This window comes from Vicugna pacos, chromosome 32 (assembly GCF_048564905.1).
Source record: "Vicugna pacos chromosome 32, VicPac4, whole genome shotgun sequence".
Taxonomy (NCBI): Eukaryota; Metazoa; Chordata; class Mammalia; order Artiodactyla; family Camelidae; genus Vicugna; species Vicugna pacos.
This window is the reverse complement of record NC_133018.1, coordinates 2,090,123-2,109,519: the sequence shown is the minus strand read 5'-3', so window position 1 is coordinate 2,109,519 and position 19,397 is coordinate 2,090,123. Positions and strand designations below refer to the sequence as shown.

Sequence of the window (19,397 nt, the reverse complement as noted above, 5' to 3'; positions counted from 1 at the left end):
GCTCATCCTCAGGCATGACCAGACTCCCTGTGCTCCCCCCACCTCCACCACCCCCTGCAAGGACGGCCCATCATGTTCACCCTCCCCTGGTCCCAGCCCCGGGGCTCGCTCTCTCTTGTGCGTGAGAACCTATGCTCTGTAGGGCCATAGCCAGAGGCCAATTTCTCCCCCATTCCTGCCCCACTGGACCTGGTAGAGGACTCTGGGGCAGGGCTCTCTGGCCCTCCTCTGACTGGAGGCTCCTCCAACCTCCTCAGAGACGCCTGTGGCCCTACAAGCACCACCAGGCTGCAGCACCCCACTCACCACTGCCATGTCATTCTTGAGCTTCTCCAGAGCGATCTCACACTTCTGCAGTGTTTTCAGGGGGCACCTATGGGTGAGAGGATGTGGCTGACCCTCTGCATGGGAGGACAGGGGAGCCGGCAGCTCTCACGTTCTCATTCCAATCACTGATCATCTGGCCTCCTCTGGATGGATTGAGCCAGGGGCCTTGGACATAGGAGCCCTCCTCAGGAACCCCAGCCACTCCACCTGCTGTTCCTAAACCCAGAGTCTAAGGCAAGGGGCCCAGGCCCCTGTCCCCCAACCCCATGACCCCAGTGAGGGCCTGGCCAGCTGTCCAGTTCCAACAGGCCCATTCCTCAGTATCCAGCATTCTACCCAGATAAGTAGAACAGGGAAGATGTTCCAGAGAGGGGGCCTGGCCTGAGCCAAGGCCGAGGGAGTAACCCAAAGGCCAGTCCACGTGCAGGCAGTGGCGCTGGCCGAGGGAAGGGACATGTGTGTGCCCACTGTTTTCCAAGTGCTTCTCAAGACCCCATCTCGGTTCACCCACAGCCAGTGTGAGCTGCAGTGTCCTTTTGCAGATGGGGCAACAGAAGCAGCCCAAGACCACCAGCAAGTCCAAGACAGGGCTGATGGTCAGACTGAGGCCCGTCAAGGTCAGCGGCGGCCTGGAGCTAGGCAGAGGTGAGGTGCTGGCAAAGGCAGGGGCTGGGCGCTTAGAGCCCCAGGACCCCCTCTCCAAACTCACTGTCACCCAGCATGTGCCCTAGGCTGGGCCGACCAAGCAACCGGGGACCCTCTGTGAGCGGCAGGTGCCCCATCCTCCCCATGGCCCTGGGGAAGAGCTCACCTCTTGGATGGGTCTGTCAGGATGTCCAGAAGGCTCTTCATCTTACTCAGGTCCTTCTTCCTGTCTGGAACGGAAGGGGGCACTGAGACCTGGCCTGGCGCCCACCAGTCCCCCACCGCCGCACCGGCCTTACCTTCGTTCTTGTCGATCTTGTTGATCATGCGGCGCAGCGGCTCGATGTACTTGGAGAGCTGCCGCAGCTTGTCCAGGTACTGCTGCTCCTCCGCCTGGCTGGGGCCCGCGGGGCTCATGACAGCGCTGGGGTTCACTGCAGGGCACGGCCCGTGAGCGCGGCCCAGACCGCCAGCCCTTGCCTCGAGGGCCGTACCCGGCCCAGGCCTGACTTACCAGGGGTGTTCAAAGGTCCCGGGGAGGGGACGCTGAAGTTCTGCGGGGTGCGCGCCGTCACTGGGCTCTGGGAGGGCTGCGGCGAGGGGCTGGGCAGGAAGCTGCTGGGGGATGGGGCGGGGCCGGAGCTGCGGTGGGCAAAGAAAGGAAGTGCTGTGAGCTGGGGCATCGGGCAGGCACTGCGCACCAGCAGGCGTCCGGGAGCCAGGTGAGGAGGGGCACAAGGCAGGCCTACCTGACATTGGAGTTGGGCTGCGAGCTGGGCGGGCCGGGCTGCGGGGATGGTTGTGGGGGAGGGGGCATCGACTGCGGGGTCTGCACCTGCTGGCCCGGCGATGGCGAGGACAGCATGGTGAGGCTGCTCTGGCTGACCTGCAGGGGGAGGGGCTCAGCCTACTCACCGGCCTCCCTCCGCCCCGCCCACCCTTGCCTTTCTCCGACACCCCACCTCTCAAAGACACAGGCACATGCCCCGACCCATGGGTGCCAGTGGGCACACAGTGAACAAGGTGCTGGCAGAAGGGGACTTTGGGCTGGGAAAGGACATCCCTGGGCCCTCCATCCAGAGTGTGGGAGCCTGTGGAGGGGAGGCTCTGTGACAGGCAGGACTGTTTCCCACAAGCCTGCATGAGACCCCACAGGCCACCGGTGACCCCAGCTCTGATGGCACCAAGGAGAAGCCCAGCTACAGGGCCGTGGGAAGACCATGTCTTACTATGTCCCACCTGGGCCTGCCTAACGGGAGCAGAGCTACCCCGCGGTGCCCTCGCTGGCACACCTGGCCTGGCAGCTGAGCAGATTCTGCAGGGCAGGCAGACCTTGCTGGGGACGTGAGGCTAGACATCACCCTAGAGGCATTTCCTCATCTGTGGAGCCATTCACTCTGCTCCCTGCGGTCCTCGTGGGGGGTGCGGGGAGATGGGGGACCCCACTCCACTGCTGCCACTAGAACAAGGTCTGTGAACACCGGGGGAGGAGACCACACGCCCAGGACTCAGGGACGAGGATGTGTGAAATCACTACTTTCCACCAGAGACACAAGATGCTTGTGGGGATGTCATCTGACTCTCATGCTGGGCCCCGTGCCAGGCACAGAATCCTGCTTGGTCACAGCTGTCTGGGCCTGGGAGGCAGCCCCACCCCAACACAAAGGTACAGCCACAGGACGTCGTAGGAGAAGAGGGACATGGTTGGAGGAGAGGCTGAGACAGACGAGACAGCCACATGTCAACACAGGCTGATTAGGAGGGCCCACTTTCTGTCCTGTCTTCTTGGACCCAATTTATTACAAGGAAGGAGCAATACCAGGCAGGCACAGTGGCTGCTGAGCACGTCCCTGAGGACTGCGTAGGCGGCAACCACAGGACATGCCATGCGGACGCGCCACGGTCCGGGGGAGCCAGCAGCAGGGAGCTCAGGTGGGACACTGTGGGGTGGCTATGTTTTCATGATGCGTCCTGGAATCAGCTCTCTTTTCTAGGGAGGGACTGGATTAGAAACACAGACGCAAGAGCAGCTGCATATGACTCTGGAGCCAGCTCCATGGTCAGCTGAGTAACCAGCATGCCTGGCCTGGAGGGGCTGGGGAAGAAGCAGGCCTGATCCCTGGCAACCAGGCCCCCGCCAACAGGCCGAGGCAGGAAGGCTGCAGCGCGAAGCCCACCTGAGAGTTTACTTTGAGTGTCCTGGTCTGGTGGCGCCCCTGGTGGTGCCTCTGGCCTCAGGGGCTGCTGGGGGACCAGTGGATGCTCACCACCACACAGGGGCCATGAGGAAGGGCACCCCTAAATGCTCCAGCCTGACCCACTGCGCTGAGGACAAACAAGAGTCTGTGCACAAAAAACTGAGCGCAAGGCCTGTATCACATAGGTAGAATGTTGAGGGGTTTATTGTTTTGTAAAAATGAGCCCTATGTGCTGATGCTAAAGTCATTCCCCAACACCCACCAACACAGCTTGATGGTCACCCTAGCCAGATGGACGCGGAGCCAGAGATGGCAAGAAAGGAAATGCAACAGCTGGAGGTGACAGAGCTGAGACCCCAGAGGGACGGGGCAAGGGTACAGCACCGGGGACAGAAGGGGTGGCGGGGCCGGGGCACCTGAGGCCCGAGCCCAATCTCGCGTCATGCTGTAGCCCTGGCAGCACCCTGCCCTCAGCTTCCACTCCTCCAGAGACCTGCCACTTAGCCTTCCTACCAGCAGATTCCCACCACCACCTCTTCCCACAACCTACACCCACTCAAAAGGACGTTGATTCCAAAGAGTCAGCCGCTGTCTGTGATAAACTATGTCAATTCGCATTTGGGGGGAACCCTGGAGTTGGGCGGCAGGGACGGTGAAAACTCAACATGCCCCAATGGCAAGGCCTCACCCGGGGACAGCCATGCTCGGGCAGGTGGTGGTGCCCACATGCATGCTGTCGGGGAGGTAGGGCTACTGCCTCCTGGGATGACAGATGCATTGCCCCACAACAGAAACTGGATTTTAACGTTTTGGCAAATCTGAGGTTTTCACAGAAAACCCATGAAAATGGAAAGCCTATAAGATGAGGGCGCCGTGTTACCATTTCTTTGTCGGAATCTTAGAATGGTGCCTGGCCCGTGAACACACGTGACAGTATTTGTGAAACAACCGAATACGCCATGGAAGAATTCTAGGTTCCATGTGAAAACCAGGAATTTGCATCCCTGAGAAAGCGCAATGTATACAGGAGCCTGCACCTACCTAGAAAGGGAGGCACAGGAAGTAAATTCTACACTCTCCACTGGAAACAGCACAACCCGAAGGAACGTGGCCATGATGGACCAACTTGTTCTACGATCTAAGCCAGCCAGCCTGGCGGACACTAGCTGTGTCGCAGGCCTACTGGGCGCTGGAAATGGAACTGAATGAAACTTGAGAAGCTGAACTTTCAGTGTTGCTTCATTTTAATTACTTAAAAAGCCACATACAGCCAGTGGCTACAGTACTAGACATCACGGCCCTCAAAAGCAAAACTACTCACTTAGCTTTTGTTTGATTTGACCCCAAAGACGACAGCAGCACGACCATCTAAACACTAAAAACTATAAACGACACTCAGCTCCGCCTTCATCAGAACACCAACATGCTGGGACCAGCTGTCCCGCCCGGTAAGATGAAGACAAGCCCAGCCATGCACTCACATCCCCTCGGGCCACAAGCTGGGGGAGACCGCGCACAAGCCCGGCCAGACCCTCTGGGAGCCACTGTGAAGGTGGCTGCTGACCAGTTCCGGGCCTCGTGAAGGCGCTGGGGACCCGAGCTGCCGGGGGCCCTAGACATTGCCCTGGGATTACTTGTGCAGACAGCTGTGTGCCCAGAGGAGTGGCACTCAACTGGATGGCAGACGGTGGGCGGGAACCGGGATCTTACTGGCGATCATCTTGAGAACAGAGGGACAACAGACCAGGCAATCACGATGAAGAAATGCGGCAGGGGTGCCGTGGGCAAGAGGTCTTGACTGGGAGGCACGCCGGCCTCCACGTTCAAGCCCACGGCGTCCAGGCCATTCGAGGTTTCGAAATCTGGAGGAGCTGCCGGGAATGCTGCATCCAGAACTTCCTGCTCCTTCAACAAACTTCCAACCCTGGATGGGCACACAGAGCCGGCAGGGCCAGACCCAAGCGGCTGGGGTGGTGCTTCTGGGAGACCAGGCTCCAGGGTGGGCCGGGGCAGAGTGGCTGGATCGTTGTTATAACCCTCCCCCCAGAGGCGGACACCTCCCCTCTAGGAGCGCGTGCCTGACAAGGACGCCCGGGGCCTGAACTCCAACTCTCCTCCCCTCCTTTGAGCATATACAGGGCCCGGCGTTTCTTTCGAAGTGCAACCCGGGAGAGGGGCTCTGCCTGAGGCCCTGCCCTTGTGAGGAGGTGCACTGCCCACAAGGACATGGGTCAGGGCTGCCCCTGGATGGACAAGATGCCCGCGGGCTCCAGAATCCCAGCATGCGCTAAGACCGCTGTCCTTGGCCACTTACACTCTGTAAGCATTTAGGCTGGCCTGGCGTGCACTGGCGGGAACCCTCACTCTAGGGTGTGAAATGGGGGCTGGTCCTTGAAGAGCAGGGCCTGCATGTGCTCAAACTGTTAGGATGGAACTAAGTGAAAACCACACAGCAGGTTCCGAAAGGAAGCAGGACTGATTGGTGGAAAAACAAAACACCTACCCCAGGAGGCTGAGCTGGTTTGTGAGGCGGGGCAGCCCTCATGCAGGGGCAAGGGAGGCATCCTCCCTGCATCTGTCAGACCCGAGCCCTGCCTGCAGAACCCAGCACCACACACCAGACACAAACTGGGGCATCGGTGGGTGGAGCGCTCACACTGCCCTGGGGCTCCAGGTGGGGGGCCTGTTGCCCACTCCCACACACTTCAATCACGGCAGAATGTTCCACACCTGCTGTAATGCCAACGGGAAAAAGGCCACATGAGAGACCCCGGGAACTGGAAAGAGGCGGTGGAGAGTAGCACATGGCTCTGAAGGGTCTTCCATGTGCCTCTCCGCCTCCCGTCAGAACAGCTGCAGCCTTTTCTCGTCCACTGCACCAACCCAGGCTGCAAAGGAAGGCGAATCCAGAGACCCCCACCCTGGGGTCTCTTGCAGCCCAGGGACCACGCTGCTGCTAGAGCCATGCAGCGAGGCCAGCTTCCCTGAGCTGGAAGCCATGAACAACCAGCAGGACGGCCTGGACCATCAGAAGATGTCAACTCCAGGGCTGCTCGCTTGCCCAACGCCGAGAAATGGGGTGAGAAGAGAGGTTTCGCTTCAGGACGGATGCTGCAAGGTCAAGGGCAAAGAGGGCCAAGACTTCCCCCTCCTACCTCCTGAGACGTGGCAAGGGCCTTGGCTCCTGCAGGGTGGGAGGTCACTCTGTGGCCACCGTCCCCGCTCTTACCACACACCACCCCCTACAGGGGACACCCAGGGCAGCCAACCCCCACCCGCTCCAGCTACAGATGCGACGTCCGTGGCGTGTTTCACACATCCAGGTTAGCTGGTAACCAAGTGCAGTGATCACAGAGTGACCCTCAAACACTGCAGGGCCCTCAGCCAGCACACTTCCCCTCAGGCAGCTTCCCACAGACTCGAGCAATGTGGCCGGGATCAGGAAGGACCATTTCTGAGCCTCCACCCTGAAGCTCATGGAACTCGCGGCATCCAGAGGGTGCTCAACACGCAGCCCTGTGCACCAGCAGGGTAGTTCGGCAGACACCAGTTGTGAGCGGGGCAGGGCAACGCTGGGGCAGACAGGCCAGCTGAAGGCTTCTCACCACGTCAACTGGCACATCTGCTCTGTCTACAGCCTACACTCTGCTGAGCCAGACTACTGGCGTCCCCACCGCTGGGCAGAGACAGGAAGTACAAGGCCTGGGCCTGGACACAGACACGAGCGGGAGGGGGCCGCGGAGAAGGCACGAGGCCCATCCTCCAACTCTAGACACCGAGGAGGATGTCACCTCCACTAGGCCATGAGGTCAGGAGGCCTCCTCCATTCCATTGACACCCAATATGCAGGGGATGGGCCTGGGCCACACATGTCAGCCAAGCCTGAGTGACCACCAGAGCCAGATGCCACTATCTCTGTGCCCTTCCCAGGTTCCTCAAGAGCTACTATCTGCCCACCAAGCCCTGTGTTCAGAGCTGATGCGAGAAAGAGACAGCGACGCTCTCCTCTCCAATGTGTTCTTGGAGAAGACGGGAGAGGAAGACGCAGGGCGGCGGGGGAGAGGTGGGAACCGCAGGAGCACAGTGCAGCTGGGGCCCAGACATAGCCGAGCAGGACCAGGGCGGCCACCCGAGGACTCCAAGGACCAGCCCGATCCAACCAGGACCCTCGCTGTAGAGCGTCTGAGACCCAGCTCTGTGCACAGGGGACATGTACCTGCCGGCGCTTATGGGAGCCTGGGCTCGGGGCTCTCACCTGGACTCCGGACCCCACCATCTGGGAGGCCTGAGCTGTCGGCACTGCTGTCTGCGGCTGCACCTGGGGCTGCACCTGCTGCACCTGGGGCTGCACCTGCGGCTGCTGCACCACCATTGGAGCTCGGACCTGAGGGAGGAAGGGAGCACACGATCTGGGGACACCCAGGGCAGAGGGCAGAGCGCCCCCCACTGCTTTGGGAGCCTCGAGTCTCCAAGCCTTCCCTGACAAGGTGAGTGGGATTGCCACGACTTCACTGGCTGATGTCCTGTGACTGGCCGTCCCTTACCTGGGGCTCCTCTCAGGACTGTACCACACCAGCTGGCTCTGAATCAGCATGGCTGGGCCCACCTCCCCCAACTTTAGCAAGAAGTTAGCCCCAACAGGATGTCACCACACAGCTGTATCCACCAGCTACCTCAGCAAGCAAAGCGATGGCCCCCAAGGCCACATGCACAGCCCAGACTGCTCGGCCAAGCACACTGACAGCTCACTTGGAGCTCCTCACAACCCCTTCCAGCCTGTACCGGGGGCCTCCTATCCACCCGCCATTTGGTTCAGGTGTGACCCTGTCCCCACTCTGCTCAATGAACTGCAAATAGAAAAGGCTAAGAAAACCAAGGAAGTGAGCTGAAAAAAATCTTAAAACGGCCCCTGGATACAGCTACCCCCAATCTGGTGACAATATCTTGTCTTCCATGTAAATATCACTCTACTGGACTTTCTTTTACAGAACTGTAGGAGACTAAAAATTACAGTATTTTATATTAAACCCTTTCAAAGATACACCGATCTCTGCTCAGAGCAGAACCCCAAGCGGTCAGCAGACCTGTGGATGCTCAGTGGAGGCACAGGCCCTCCCCCACAGTGAGAAAGCCGGCGCTGCCACCCAACTAACTGTCCATGGTCTTACACGTCCCAGCCTCTGCCAGGGTCAGCGTGTTGCTTGGGAGACGAGCTGCTGGCCCAGCAGCAGGGGCGCCCCGCACAGGGTGCACGCTCCACTGCCAGGCAGGACGTGGGGGCCGGGGTCAGGGAGAGCACCTGAGTCCCAGGGCGTGAAGAAGATGTGCTGTCTATGGCCAAGGAGCCTGAGACATCGCGGCAGTGCATAAAGGCACGAGGGCCCCGGGCACTCACCAGCTTCAGCTGCGGCTGGGTGTACAGCATCTGCCCAGGGAGCGCCGGCGCCTGTGACACCAGAGGCTGCGTCTGGGACTGTGGTGGGAGCTGCGACGGCTGGTTCTGGGCCACCGGCGGCTGGGGCTGTGGTGGTGGCTGGTGGTGCTGTGGGTGGTGCAGCTGCTGCAGCTGCTGAGGCAGGGCCTGTGAGGGGGCGGGCTGGGGCTGCTGCATGGGTGGCTGCTGCATGGGTGGTGGCGCCTGCAAAGCCTGCTGCTGCTGCTGCTGTTGCTGCAGCTGCAGCTGTGCCATCCGCTGCAGCTGCTGTTGCTGCTGCTGCTGCTGCATCTAGGGCGAAAACAAGCAGCACTGCTCACCCTGCTGGCCCCCGGACCCCATGCCGGCCTTGCCCCTGGGAAGTCTGCCTGGGCTGCTCTCACAGAGGTGGAGGGAGCACCTCCCAGAACGACACTGGGGACGCCCAGGGTGCACCTGCGCCTTGGCTGCCAGATGCCAGCCCACCCCTAGGCCTAAGAAATGAAAGAGGGTCAAGGGAAGTGTCTGGAGGGCTGAGCAAGGGGTCACCTAGAGATGCAGCCCCAGAGAGGCTGGGATCAAGGCTCGACTGACTGCACATCTCTGCAGCCTCTCCAGGGACACGTTTGGTCCCTATGAGGTCATGGTACGAGCCTCAGGACGAGGAGGAAAAGTGGGACTGAAGGTTCACTGTCAGCCCTGAGAGAGGGGCTTCAAGGTCCAGGAGGGAGACTGATGGGAAAAGGAGGCAGCAAACTGAGGCCTGGGGCAGGTGGGAAAGTGGAGGGGGTCTCTCAGCTTCCCTCCCTCGACCAAGAGCAGACTGAAAGAAGACACGTAACACGTCTGGGCACTGACTACAAATCACAGGAGGGAGAAAAGGTTTTCTTGTAAGCAGGGCATCTAATGTGACATTGCCACTCCCCTGTGGGACACTAGATGGGGTTTGATTAGTGCTGCGTCCAGACACCTGAACACTCAGGTGCAAAAACAGGAGGCATGCCGTGCTCCAAGGAAACGCACGCCCACGGGGTGGCCCAGAAACGCCTGAGCGGTGGTGTCTGCCTCCTCTTTGCCTCTGTTACCTCCCACATGAGTCATTCGCACCCAGGGGCCTCGGCTGGCCCAGGTCCCTGGCACACAGCAGGCCCGTGGGAGATGCCCTCCTCGTGGGGTCCCGGGCCCTGGGAGGAGGCGGCGGCCCAGGTGCAGGAGGAGGGGCACCGATACCTGCTGCTGGTTTTGATGGTGCAGCTTAATCAGGTGCTGCTGCTGCTGCTGCTGGAGCTGCTGCTGCTGCTGCACTGCCGCCTGGAACTGCTGCTGCATGGCGCTCTGCTGCGCCTGGAACTGCTGCTGCTGCTGCTGCTGCTGCTGCTGTTGCTGCTGCTGCTGCTGCAGCGCCACCTGCTGCTGCTGGAACTGCTGCTGCTGCTGCTGCAGCGCCACCTGCTGGAGCTGCAGCTGGGCTGGAGAGAGCGCGCGTCAGGGGACAGGGGATTGGGGGGGCAGAGGGGGCGGGGTGACACCTCAATGCCCCTGAGACCAACTGCCCTGAGCCACTTGTAACAGGTCCTGTGGTGGCGAGGAGGCCCGGCCCCCAGCAAACCCTTGTCTGCCCTCTGCCTGCACGGGGGGCCTCCACGGGACCCTGGGTGCCCATGGAGCCCCATGCCTGGGCTCCTTGGACTCAGCACAGTGGTGACAAGGTTCACCGCACCGTCCCTTTCTTTCTACGGCCGAGTGACACCCCACTGAATGGATTTCCCAAGTTCCAAGTAGCCACCCATCAGTTGACAGACATGTGGGTCGCTCCCACTTCTTGGTGGTTAGGGATAACACGGATATAAACAATCATTCACAACATTTTCTGCGGTTTCTTTTCAGAAGATGAAAATGTGTTAGGACTGACTGTGACGGCTGAATGACCGTGAGTGCACTGAAAACCACCGCCCGGTGCAGGTGAACCACACAAATGGAGCTGTCACCTGAGGTCAAAAAGAGGACCACAGAGAGACTGCACACTTCGCTCGGTTCCCGCAATGGGACCATTGTGGAAAATCAGAACATCGTAACACAATCAGCACATGCGCTCACCTGCCTGAGTTCTACACGTTTTCTCACCTGGGTAGATTCAGCAGCTGTCACAATCAAAACACTGAACGGTCCCAACACCACAGGGAGCCCTTGTGGTGCCACCCCCTTCAGCAACTACTCCAGTGACTTCCAGTTCTCACATTTTAAAAATGCCATAGAAGGGGAACCCTACAGCCGGCCCAGCTTTCTCCTTCAGCACACCCTCTGTAGACAGGCCGGGTGAGGAGCCTCTCCCAGCAGCACCTGCCGTAAGCATACGTGTCCCAACCACGGGCTTAGACAAAGCTCTTCTCTACATTTATCACCTTCTGTGCTTAACTACCAGTAACGGAGACAAAACTGCCCACATGCCTTCCATTTCCAGGTATTGCTGCATCGTCTTCTGAACTGTATTTCTGTTGGACTGCTAGGTTGAATTTTGTATGCTGTTTGGTCTTGTGGTTTGTTGTTTCTGTCTATCTCCACGTTTCCTATTGGTTTGGAATTTACAAACTACTTCTATTATTTCAGCAACGACCTCTTCAGTTTTATCACACGTATTTAACTTTATGTGCACACGACGGACCTGAAATCCTTGACATGTCCGCTTCCTGACTTCCATTTAGCAGGGTGCCTGTTTATCTTCTCACGCCCATATGGCAGACTTATGTTAAGAGGCAGGACAGGATGAAGACCAGGGGTACAGCCTCTGACCCCAGTGCCTGGCTTCAAACCCCAACTCCGACACTGCTCTGCACCCCAGTTTCCTTAGCTGGAGAAAAGAGACAATAATAGTACCTCCCACACACACTGGACTAAGAACTAATCTATTACTGACTCAAAATTCCAGTGCTTGCAAAGAGAGGAGGTGAGCTCTGAGGATTATCTTAAGATAATTTTTGTTCATACGAGGATTTACAACCTCCTGACACTTCGTGCCAGACAGCTATTCCCTGTGGGGGGGGCATCCATGCACGGAAGAGCTCAATGGCACCTCTGGCCTCTGCCCGCTGGCTGCCAGCAGCACCCCTGCTGTGATGCCAAAATGTCCCCAAACATTGCCAAATCCCCTACAGGGTGCAGAATCGCTGAGAATCACTGCTTTAGATTTATGCGTGTTTACTCCCTTATGTGGGAAATGTTTCTCCTTCCATTTACACCTGCTATCTTGGGAAGGATGGCCTGAGAGGTCAGAGGAAATGGTGAAGAAAAAAATAAAAAAGAGTATGTCCTTAAAAAACTATCTAGCGAAGGTCCCAGGCTTTATATCTAAGTGGCTATTGATTCATCCACACTTTTCTTCTTTCAATAACTTTATTTCTCATTTCTGCAAGTTCTACTTGGTTACTTTTCAGGTCTGCATGGTCATGCATGATGCGGGCTCACTGACTTGGAATTCCAGGCTTTATTTGGTTAAGCACCCCAAGGCCATGTCTAACAACGGCTATGTCAGGAGGAGGATGGTCCTCAGCCCCTAGTCTATCAAATAGCCAGAAATAGGGCTTATTTTAAAGTTGGTTTTACACACACGATGTTAAAATTCATCTAGAAACAAACACGCATAGAGGTTAAAAGTGTGGCTTCCAACCCTGTACCCCAACCCCAGCCTCTCCAACAGTTGCAGTGTGCCTCCTGTGACTAACCCAGGTCATCTGAGATGCACAGTGGGTTCTGGACTGCCCTTCAAGAGCCCTGGCCACCTCTGACCCAGGACTTGCCCTCTAGGGGCATGACACTAAGGCCTGAAGCAGCCTTCATCACACAGCAGTGTGTGGAGGTGTCAGAAAGGGGTAGCAAGCACCCAATGGGCCACTACATCTGTTTCAGGTAGACCAGGTGGCAAGCGGTCACAGGCAGGGCAGGAGGGTGTCTGGTAGAAGCGGCAGCGGGACATGAAAGCAGAGACCCACTGCAACCCCCACCTCAGAAGCTGAAAACAGGATGTGGTCCAAGGTCAAACCAGGGAGGATGCAGGCAGCTGACCAAAGCTTCGCCCTGAACTGACAAAGTCCTAGGGGAGAGACTGCAAGACAAACCATGGGAGCATCGGAAACTAATACGTTCTAAACTATTTTTATTACAAAAGCTACATCTGTGATGAAAAGAAATTCAACCAGTGCACCAGAGTGTAACGGAAGAAGGAGCCAGAGCGGACACTTCTGAGCATCCCGCCCCATGTGTGCGTGTATGTGTGTGCCCTGACAAGACAAGACGGACACCAGAGCTCAGATACAGAAGCAAGTGATGGGCGAGTGGTCAGATGGCAAGACGTCCACAGGGAGAAGGCATGAGGGGCGGCTGGGGCGCGAGGACAGAGCAAGGCACAAGGCAGCGCCGGCACACCAGGACACCCGGCACAGCACTCGTGCTCAGGCCAGGCGGCGGGCAGCCACTGTCCTTTTCCCTGGGCTCCCGCAAGGGGTGGCCAACAGGAGCGTGGGAGAAAGCACAAGTACATGAGTGGCCACAGAGGCTTTACTTGTCACAGCTGAGCAACCCAAGTGCCCTTCAAGGGAGAGTGGACAGGGAAACGCAAAACAGCCAGTCCAGGGGGCCCACTCAGCAGCGAACAGAAACCAATTCCAACACAACCCGGAGACGTCAAGAGTGGTTACACCAAATGAAAGCAGCCAATCTCAGAAAGTCAAATACTGTATGTTTCCACGGATGTAACATCAGCAAAGTGACAATCACAGAGGCAGAGAGCAGACCAGTGGCAGCCAGGCTTAGGGCTGGAGGGAAGGCACCATGACAGCCCATGGTGGTGGCGGATGGGTGCCTCGTGCCTGCCAACTGTGGGGAGGGCTACCCCATGTGTCGGTGACGTCTAAGATGCCACCTACCACTGGGGAAGAGAAGCACAAGGATGGCCAGGTGCCTCCTGCAGAAAGGGAATCTGGCAGCAAGCCACAGCCATGCAGGCAGGGGCCAGGGGAGCACGGGAAGGGACAGTTCCCAGGTTGGGGCAGGCTGGAGTCCAGGGGTGCTGACAAGACTGTGGTTGCAAACACCCTGAGACAGAACTGTTTCTATTTTGACTACAGAGCACAGCCCCTACAAAGGGGTCCCGGGCCAACCGTCTGAGCACACTGCTGTGCCCAGGGCCAGCGGGCCTCGGTGCCCCAACCCCTTTGGGACTCTTCTCCCCATTCTCCTCACCCACACCTTACTAAGCAAAGGAATATGATGCCTCTCTGAGCAGTGTGGTACTTACTCTGTGGAGCTGCTGTGGACACGACCGCCAGGCCATGGGGCGCCATCCCTGAGGTGCCTGGAGGTGGCTGCCCCGAGAGGGGCATTGGCTGCCCCAGGGCGCTGAGGCCCCCCATCCCGCCCAGCGGCTGTCCTGGGCCCCGAGAAGGCAGGCCGATTCCAGCAGCTCCCGCAGCGGGCCCACCCGTCAGGCTCTGGAGCGCGTTCATTGGGTCTGCAGGAGACAGGGCACAGTGTCCCAGGCTCCGCCGGCCGGCAGCCTCCCCGAGCCACACCACCTCTGCCTCCAGGCTCCACTCCCTCCGCGCCCCAGGCGGGGAGAGGCTGGAGCTCTGGGAGTCCCCCAAACCCTGGCCCAACTGCCTGGCCCAGGGGCCAGGACACTGGAGTCTCTGTCTCTCTCCTGGACCCGGAGCCCTGCCCTCCAGCTGGGTGACACACAGCTGGGAATTTCAAAGAAAACGCGGGACAAGGGTCTTTCTTCACAGGGGCAGGGGCAGATCTTCTCCCAGGGAGGTTACAAGTCCCCTTGTACCTCAGAAGCCCACCTCTGCTAAGTCTGGGCAGGACCCCGCAGAGAAGCAGTTTTCAGGTAAGAACCCCAAGAACCAGAGAAAGTGAGCAGGAGGGGTCTCCCTGGCCACCTTGGGCCAGCTGGCTGACAATCACTGCCCGTGCCCCCAGGCCCCTGGGCACCCGGCCCCTGTGGCTCCGCCGCCTATGGAGAGACAGCAGGCCAGGCAGCTCCCTGCCCGACAGGTTGCAGTTTAGCTGGCTGTTTGGATCTGCTAAACCCCTTCACTGGCTGCTCACTTGGCAAGACCAGGGCTACAGAAACAGGGCTGTCATATGATAAACGCTTGAAATTAAAAACTGAATAATAATTTTTAACTTACAAAGAAACTCTGTAACATGAGAAAGTGAATTCATAGCTATTCTCTGAGAATTATCACCACAGACCATTACACTGAATATACCATAACAGTTCTCCAGAGAGCCCATAATTCTGGACAGTATCTCAGCAATCATGAGACTTCATCCTCTTTGCTGGGTGGAGGGGGAGGGGTGGTGCTGGGAGGAAGGTGGGCGGAGGGCCAGGAGCTCTTGGTTCCCACGAAACCAGGGTCTTTCCAGAAACTTTTTCCTCTACAGACAGCTCAACCCCAGGCACACACAGCATCCACCTTGTCACTCCTGCCACCCCAGATCCAAAGTTGGGAAAAACTTTCATTCAAAAAGGAAAAACTTACCACTGACAGAAGCTTGAGATTTCTTGTTATCTATATTTTAAAAAAAAGAAAGAAACCAAAGTAAACAAAGTTTTAAATAACCACATACTTCCATGCTAAGTCAATTCTGAAGGCATTCGCCCAGACGTCATTTGCTAAAACTAAGCTGACTGTCTAGAAACTAGACAAAACATACCTCAGAGCTTCAGAATGTGTGTGCACATGTGTATGAACACATGTGTGCGTGTGTCCCACCCCCTGCAGCGTGGACACACAAGGAGGCCTGGGGAAGAGGGTCCAGAAGCACCCACAGTCAGCCCAACCCTTGCAGCCTTGCCCCAGGCAGAGGCTCGCTCTGGGCTCCATCCCTCCCAGGTCCCAGCTTCAACCCAGTAAAAAGTCAGTGTGGAAAGAAGCAACAGCCCGCAGGGACGCAAGGACTCTCTCCCTCCATGGGAGATGACTGACACTCAGGCCGCAGCTGCCTCTACAGCCACAGGAGCAGCAGCTCCAAGGACTGGCTGCGTGGGGAGCGGGGCAGAGCTGTCTCCCGTGGCCACACAACTGCAGGCAGGTGGGAGGAGCCAGGGTGGAAACCCCACAGTGCCCAGGAGGCTGGTGTCCTTGAGAGACTGCGGTCACTCAGGAACAGTGTCCACACAGATAGGCCCAACACAAAAGACCACTGAGCCCCCGACCCCGGCTGCAGTGACACAGGAGCTCTGAAGAGCCACAGGGCTGCAGGCTGGCGGACAGGAGCACAGTGGCCCTGGGCATCTCACGGGGCAGGAAGCGAGGGACAGACCTGGAGAAGCTGGCCCCAGAAACTTCCAGCCTGACAGTAACACATGTTTATGTCCAGGCTCCCCCAGTCAAAAAAAACAATTAGGGAAGAAAGTGTCTGTTCAGGGTGGACTCTGCTTACTTAAGGATGGCCTAGGTTTGAAAGCAGCAGTCCATCGAAAAGGGAGAATAAACGGACAGGTGGGAAGAGCAATCCGGTTTAGACCGCTTGGACACCAAAATCAGCATGTCTGAGGCTGATGCTCTGGGAGGATGGCAGACGTGGAATACAATGCAAAGCAATGAAGAGCCTCCCAGAAGCAGGCGCTGCTCACAGATATCCCACCTCGGGCCCAGCGGCCGAACACCACCACCCAGAGACGTGAAGTTTACTTACGAATGTCTCGAAAATGGATAATAAGCCTGGCCACGAGGGAAAGATATTCGTCCTAAAAGTAAAAACAGGAAGCAGTTTAATCCCAGATGGCGAAGACACACTCTGCTCTGCCCCCAGCAGAGGCCCTTCCCCAGGGCGATGCCTGGCCCCCTCCCAGGATGGAGACAGGCCTCCGTGCGAGGCTCCTGCGGGACAACAGAAGGCACAAACAGAAAACCAAGAAGGTACAAGGCCCTAGGAGCTGCTGCTTCCCCGCAAGCTGGGAACCCCAGCCAGGGCCGTGTGGGGCTCAGGACTCCACTCCTCAGAGGGGCCTGAGGGCACACGCATTGCAGCGTCTTTGCTCTAATTGTACCAAAGCACTTTCGCTTTTAAGGCCGGCCTGTTGCTTTTCACTGCTGAGGTCGCGCTCGCATGCAAATCTGGACAAGCGCCAGGCTGCGCTAAAAGCCCTGTGCTGATTCAAATTTACTGCGTAGCTGAGGGGAGGGCACAACGCCATTCAGAGGAGGCAGGTGAAGGCCACCACCGAGGGCCCTCTGGGCTCTGGCAGTCACATCTCTGGAACAGCCTACAAGGCCTGCCTTCCACGAACTGTCTTTGCTGTAACCAAGGACATCTACTTCAGGGAAATCACTACTTTGAGTTTGTCCTGAGGTCAACGAAGGGATGTTTATAAATCAAGTCTTATTTCAGAGACGCAGGGCTGTCCTGGCAAAGTAGGCAGAGGGCAAGGCCTTCAGCCCCGCCTGCTCACACGCCCCTCCTAAGTCACTGCGACCCTGAGTCCAAGGGACAGCTGGCGGGACAACCAGCTGCAGCTCCTGTGCTAGGATACTGGGCAGCCTGCAAGCCCAGGGACAGAGTGAACCATCGTGAGAACACCTTGAGGGGAGCTATAGGAGAGAGGGAAGCACGCTCTCTCATCCTCCAGCCCTGATTCATCTCTGGCAGATACAGGCCTGGGGCGGCCGCAGGGCAGGTACAGAGGAAGGACAGGGAGGCTCTGCTGCAGCAAAGGGACCCAGGGGAGGAAGGCCAACATGCCCAACCCTCTATGGCCCCCACCCATTCCTGGGAGAGGGACCCCCCGGTCAGCTGATGAGGTTGGTCTCTGGAGAGCAGGGTGGCAAGTGGGGCAAGAAAAGCAGGGGATAGCGGGAGCCCAGAAACAAGGGATCAAGGACAAGGTGGCCAAGGACAGGGGGTCGAGGACAAGGGGCTGGCCAGCTCAATGTCTGATGTCTTGTTAAGGCCTTGGGCCATCTTTGAGGTCAGAGAAACCGTAGGAGAATTTGCGGAGCTCTGTCCGCTCTCATAAAAGGTGAAACAGGAGGACGCAGGTTTAAAAAGCAGCCAGACACGGTTACTCCAACACAAGGTACAATGAATGGGGCTCAGGGCCATGTTCCCAAAGCCCCTGGCACAGAACCAGGACTGAGCTCTGAGCCGGGTGCCCAGGAGTGATCAGCTGACAGAAGTGGGCATGGGGAGTCACACTGCCACTGAGGGTGTTCTTGAGGGTTAAATACATCTCCAAAATCCTTGCCAAGGCCGTAGGTCTGCATTGAGGGCGAATCTGACCCCCAGGGCCAGCTGCTTTCCTCCCGGCCTGACTGACCTCCCCTGGCATGGGACTTGTCAGTTTCTACAAAGTTTTAAGTTTTCCCCACATATTGAAAAATATACCAAGTCCCAGGGCAGGCACTCCAGAGTCCATGTTCTCAGCAACACAGGAACTTTGATAAGCACTGTGCTGTGATTCACATATTTTAACATTTTATTTTTATACATTATTTTAGACATACAAAAATGAATAATAAAAAAATGACAATGGGCTCCTTACCCAGTTTCAATTAAAAAATTAGATGGCAAGGAGAAAGCAATCCAGCACCCCGTGCCCCCACAGACTTGCCCTACACCTCACTGGTCAACTGGAGAAAGTCATGAGGACTAGACAGCATGCTGATAAAGGACGCTCAGTATGTGCTCCTAAAAACAGAGCTACTGAAAACCAAAGGGTCAGCATGTACAAGGCAGCTTCCGAGCAAGCACGCTGACCAGAGCTGGGGGGTGCAGGAGGAGTCCCGGAGGTCATCCTTCAGACAGAGCAGGGGCAGGAAAAGGGCCCCTGGACCTGTCAGGAACTGGCTGCATCCAGGCCTTTCCAGCAGATTCCAGCAGCTGTCAAGAAAATGCTAGTCGGGGGGTAGTGTATAGCTCGGTGGTAGAGCGTATGCTTAGCATGCATGAGGTCCTGGTTCAATTCCCAGTACCTCCACTAAAAAATAAATAAATAAATTTAATGACCTCCCCCACCAAAGAAAAGAAAATGTAGCCTTTTCAGGTATTCACATTTTTCAATGGATATAACTGCTTTTCTCTTCCAATATCTGGCTCCAATTAAGTGCGGACAGCAGAAGATGTATTCAGATTCAGTCAAAAGCCTGACCCGGGGCTCACGAAGTCCTTAAGAAAGACTGAAGGGAGGACAGCGTCTTCTGTACCAGACGGGCATAGCCTCCTCCTCCATTCCTAGGCAGTGCTCCTGCCCTTTGACTCCCGCCGGCTGCTGGGCAGCTCAGGTCCTCCTCTTTATTAGCCTCTAGGCAGCTTCCCATTTCTGATGCTCTCAACCTCCCTGGACCAAGTTTCACCTTGGGCCCCCCACCCCGCCCCCCACTGCAGGGACTCAGGTATACGTGTCACATCTACACTGTAAACCAGAGACGTGCACAACTTTCATATGATACCATGTTATGTGCAAAAGAGTTGGCATGTGTACAAGGTAAGTTTCATTTAAAAACAACAAAGCGATGAGCCAACACCGTGAGAAGCCTCTCCCCGCGCTGCTGCCGTGCCCACGCAGGTCCCAGGTCCTCAGATGCTCCCTTCCGGTGGAGGCCAAATCTCCCCGACTCCTCAGGAGGCTGGTGCGAGGGCCTAGCGTGGCTGTTATCGCAACCCCCCCACCGAGAACACTTGATTTTGCTTCCCTCTGTCTCCTTCAGGCAGAGAGGAGTCCCACCTGCAAGAACTAAAGTGGGTGTCTGTCACCTTGCCAGACGGGAGGAAGAGAGGGACGGGGCTGAGAGTGCAGGCGCTGAGCCGAGACT

General features: G+C 57.4%; 1 protein-coding gene and 1 long non-coding RNA gene across 2 annotated transcripts in view; both read right to left on the bottom strand.

Annotated features, from left to right (window-relative positions):
- MED15 (mediator complex subunit 15) overlaps window positions 1–19,397 on the bottom strand; it is a 35,983-nt gene that overhangs the window by 2,376 nt on the left and 14,210 nt on the right. Inside the window, exons 3-13 of the mRNA XM_072953697.1 lie at window positions 16,282–16,333; window positions 15,123–15,152; window positions 13,874–14,086; window positions 9,814–10,052; window positions 8,566–8,895; window positions 7,426–7,554; window positions 1,722–1,858; window positions 1,487–1,614; window positions 1,272–1,406; window positions 1,139–1,202; window positions 307–373 (exon numbers count right to left, since the gene is read on the bottom strand). Of these exons, the coding sequence (XP_072809798.1) occupies window positions 307–373; window positions 1,139–1,202; window positions 1,272–1,406; window positions 1,487–1,614; window positions 1,722–1,858; window positions 7,426–7,554; window positions 8,566–8,895; window positions 9,814–10,052; window positions 13,874–14,086; window positions 15,123–15,152; window positions 16,282–16,333 (1,524 nt within the window). The remainder of the gene's footprint in view (window positions 1–306; window positions 374–1,138; window positions 1,203–1,271; window positions 1,407–1,486; window positions 1,615–1,721; window positions 1,859–7,425; window positions 7,555–8,565; window positions 8,896–9,813; window positions 10,053–13,873; window positions 14,087–15,122; window positions 15,153–16,281; window positions 16,334–19,397) is intronic.
- LOC140691031 (uncharacterized) lies at window positions 11,955–13,861 on the bottom strand. The gene is made up of 2 exons (XR_012066485.1): window positions 12,582–13,861; window positions 11,955–12,204 (listed from the first exon to the last, which is right to left on the bottom strand). It is a non-coding gene; the product is annotated as an uncharacterized lncRNA (long non-coding RNA).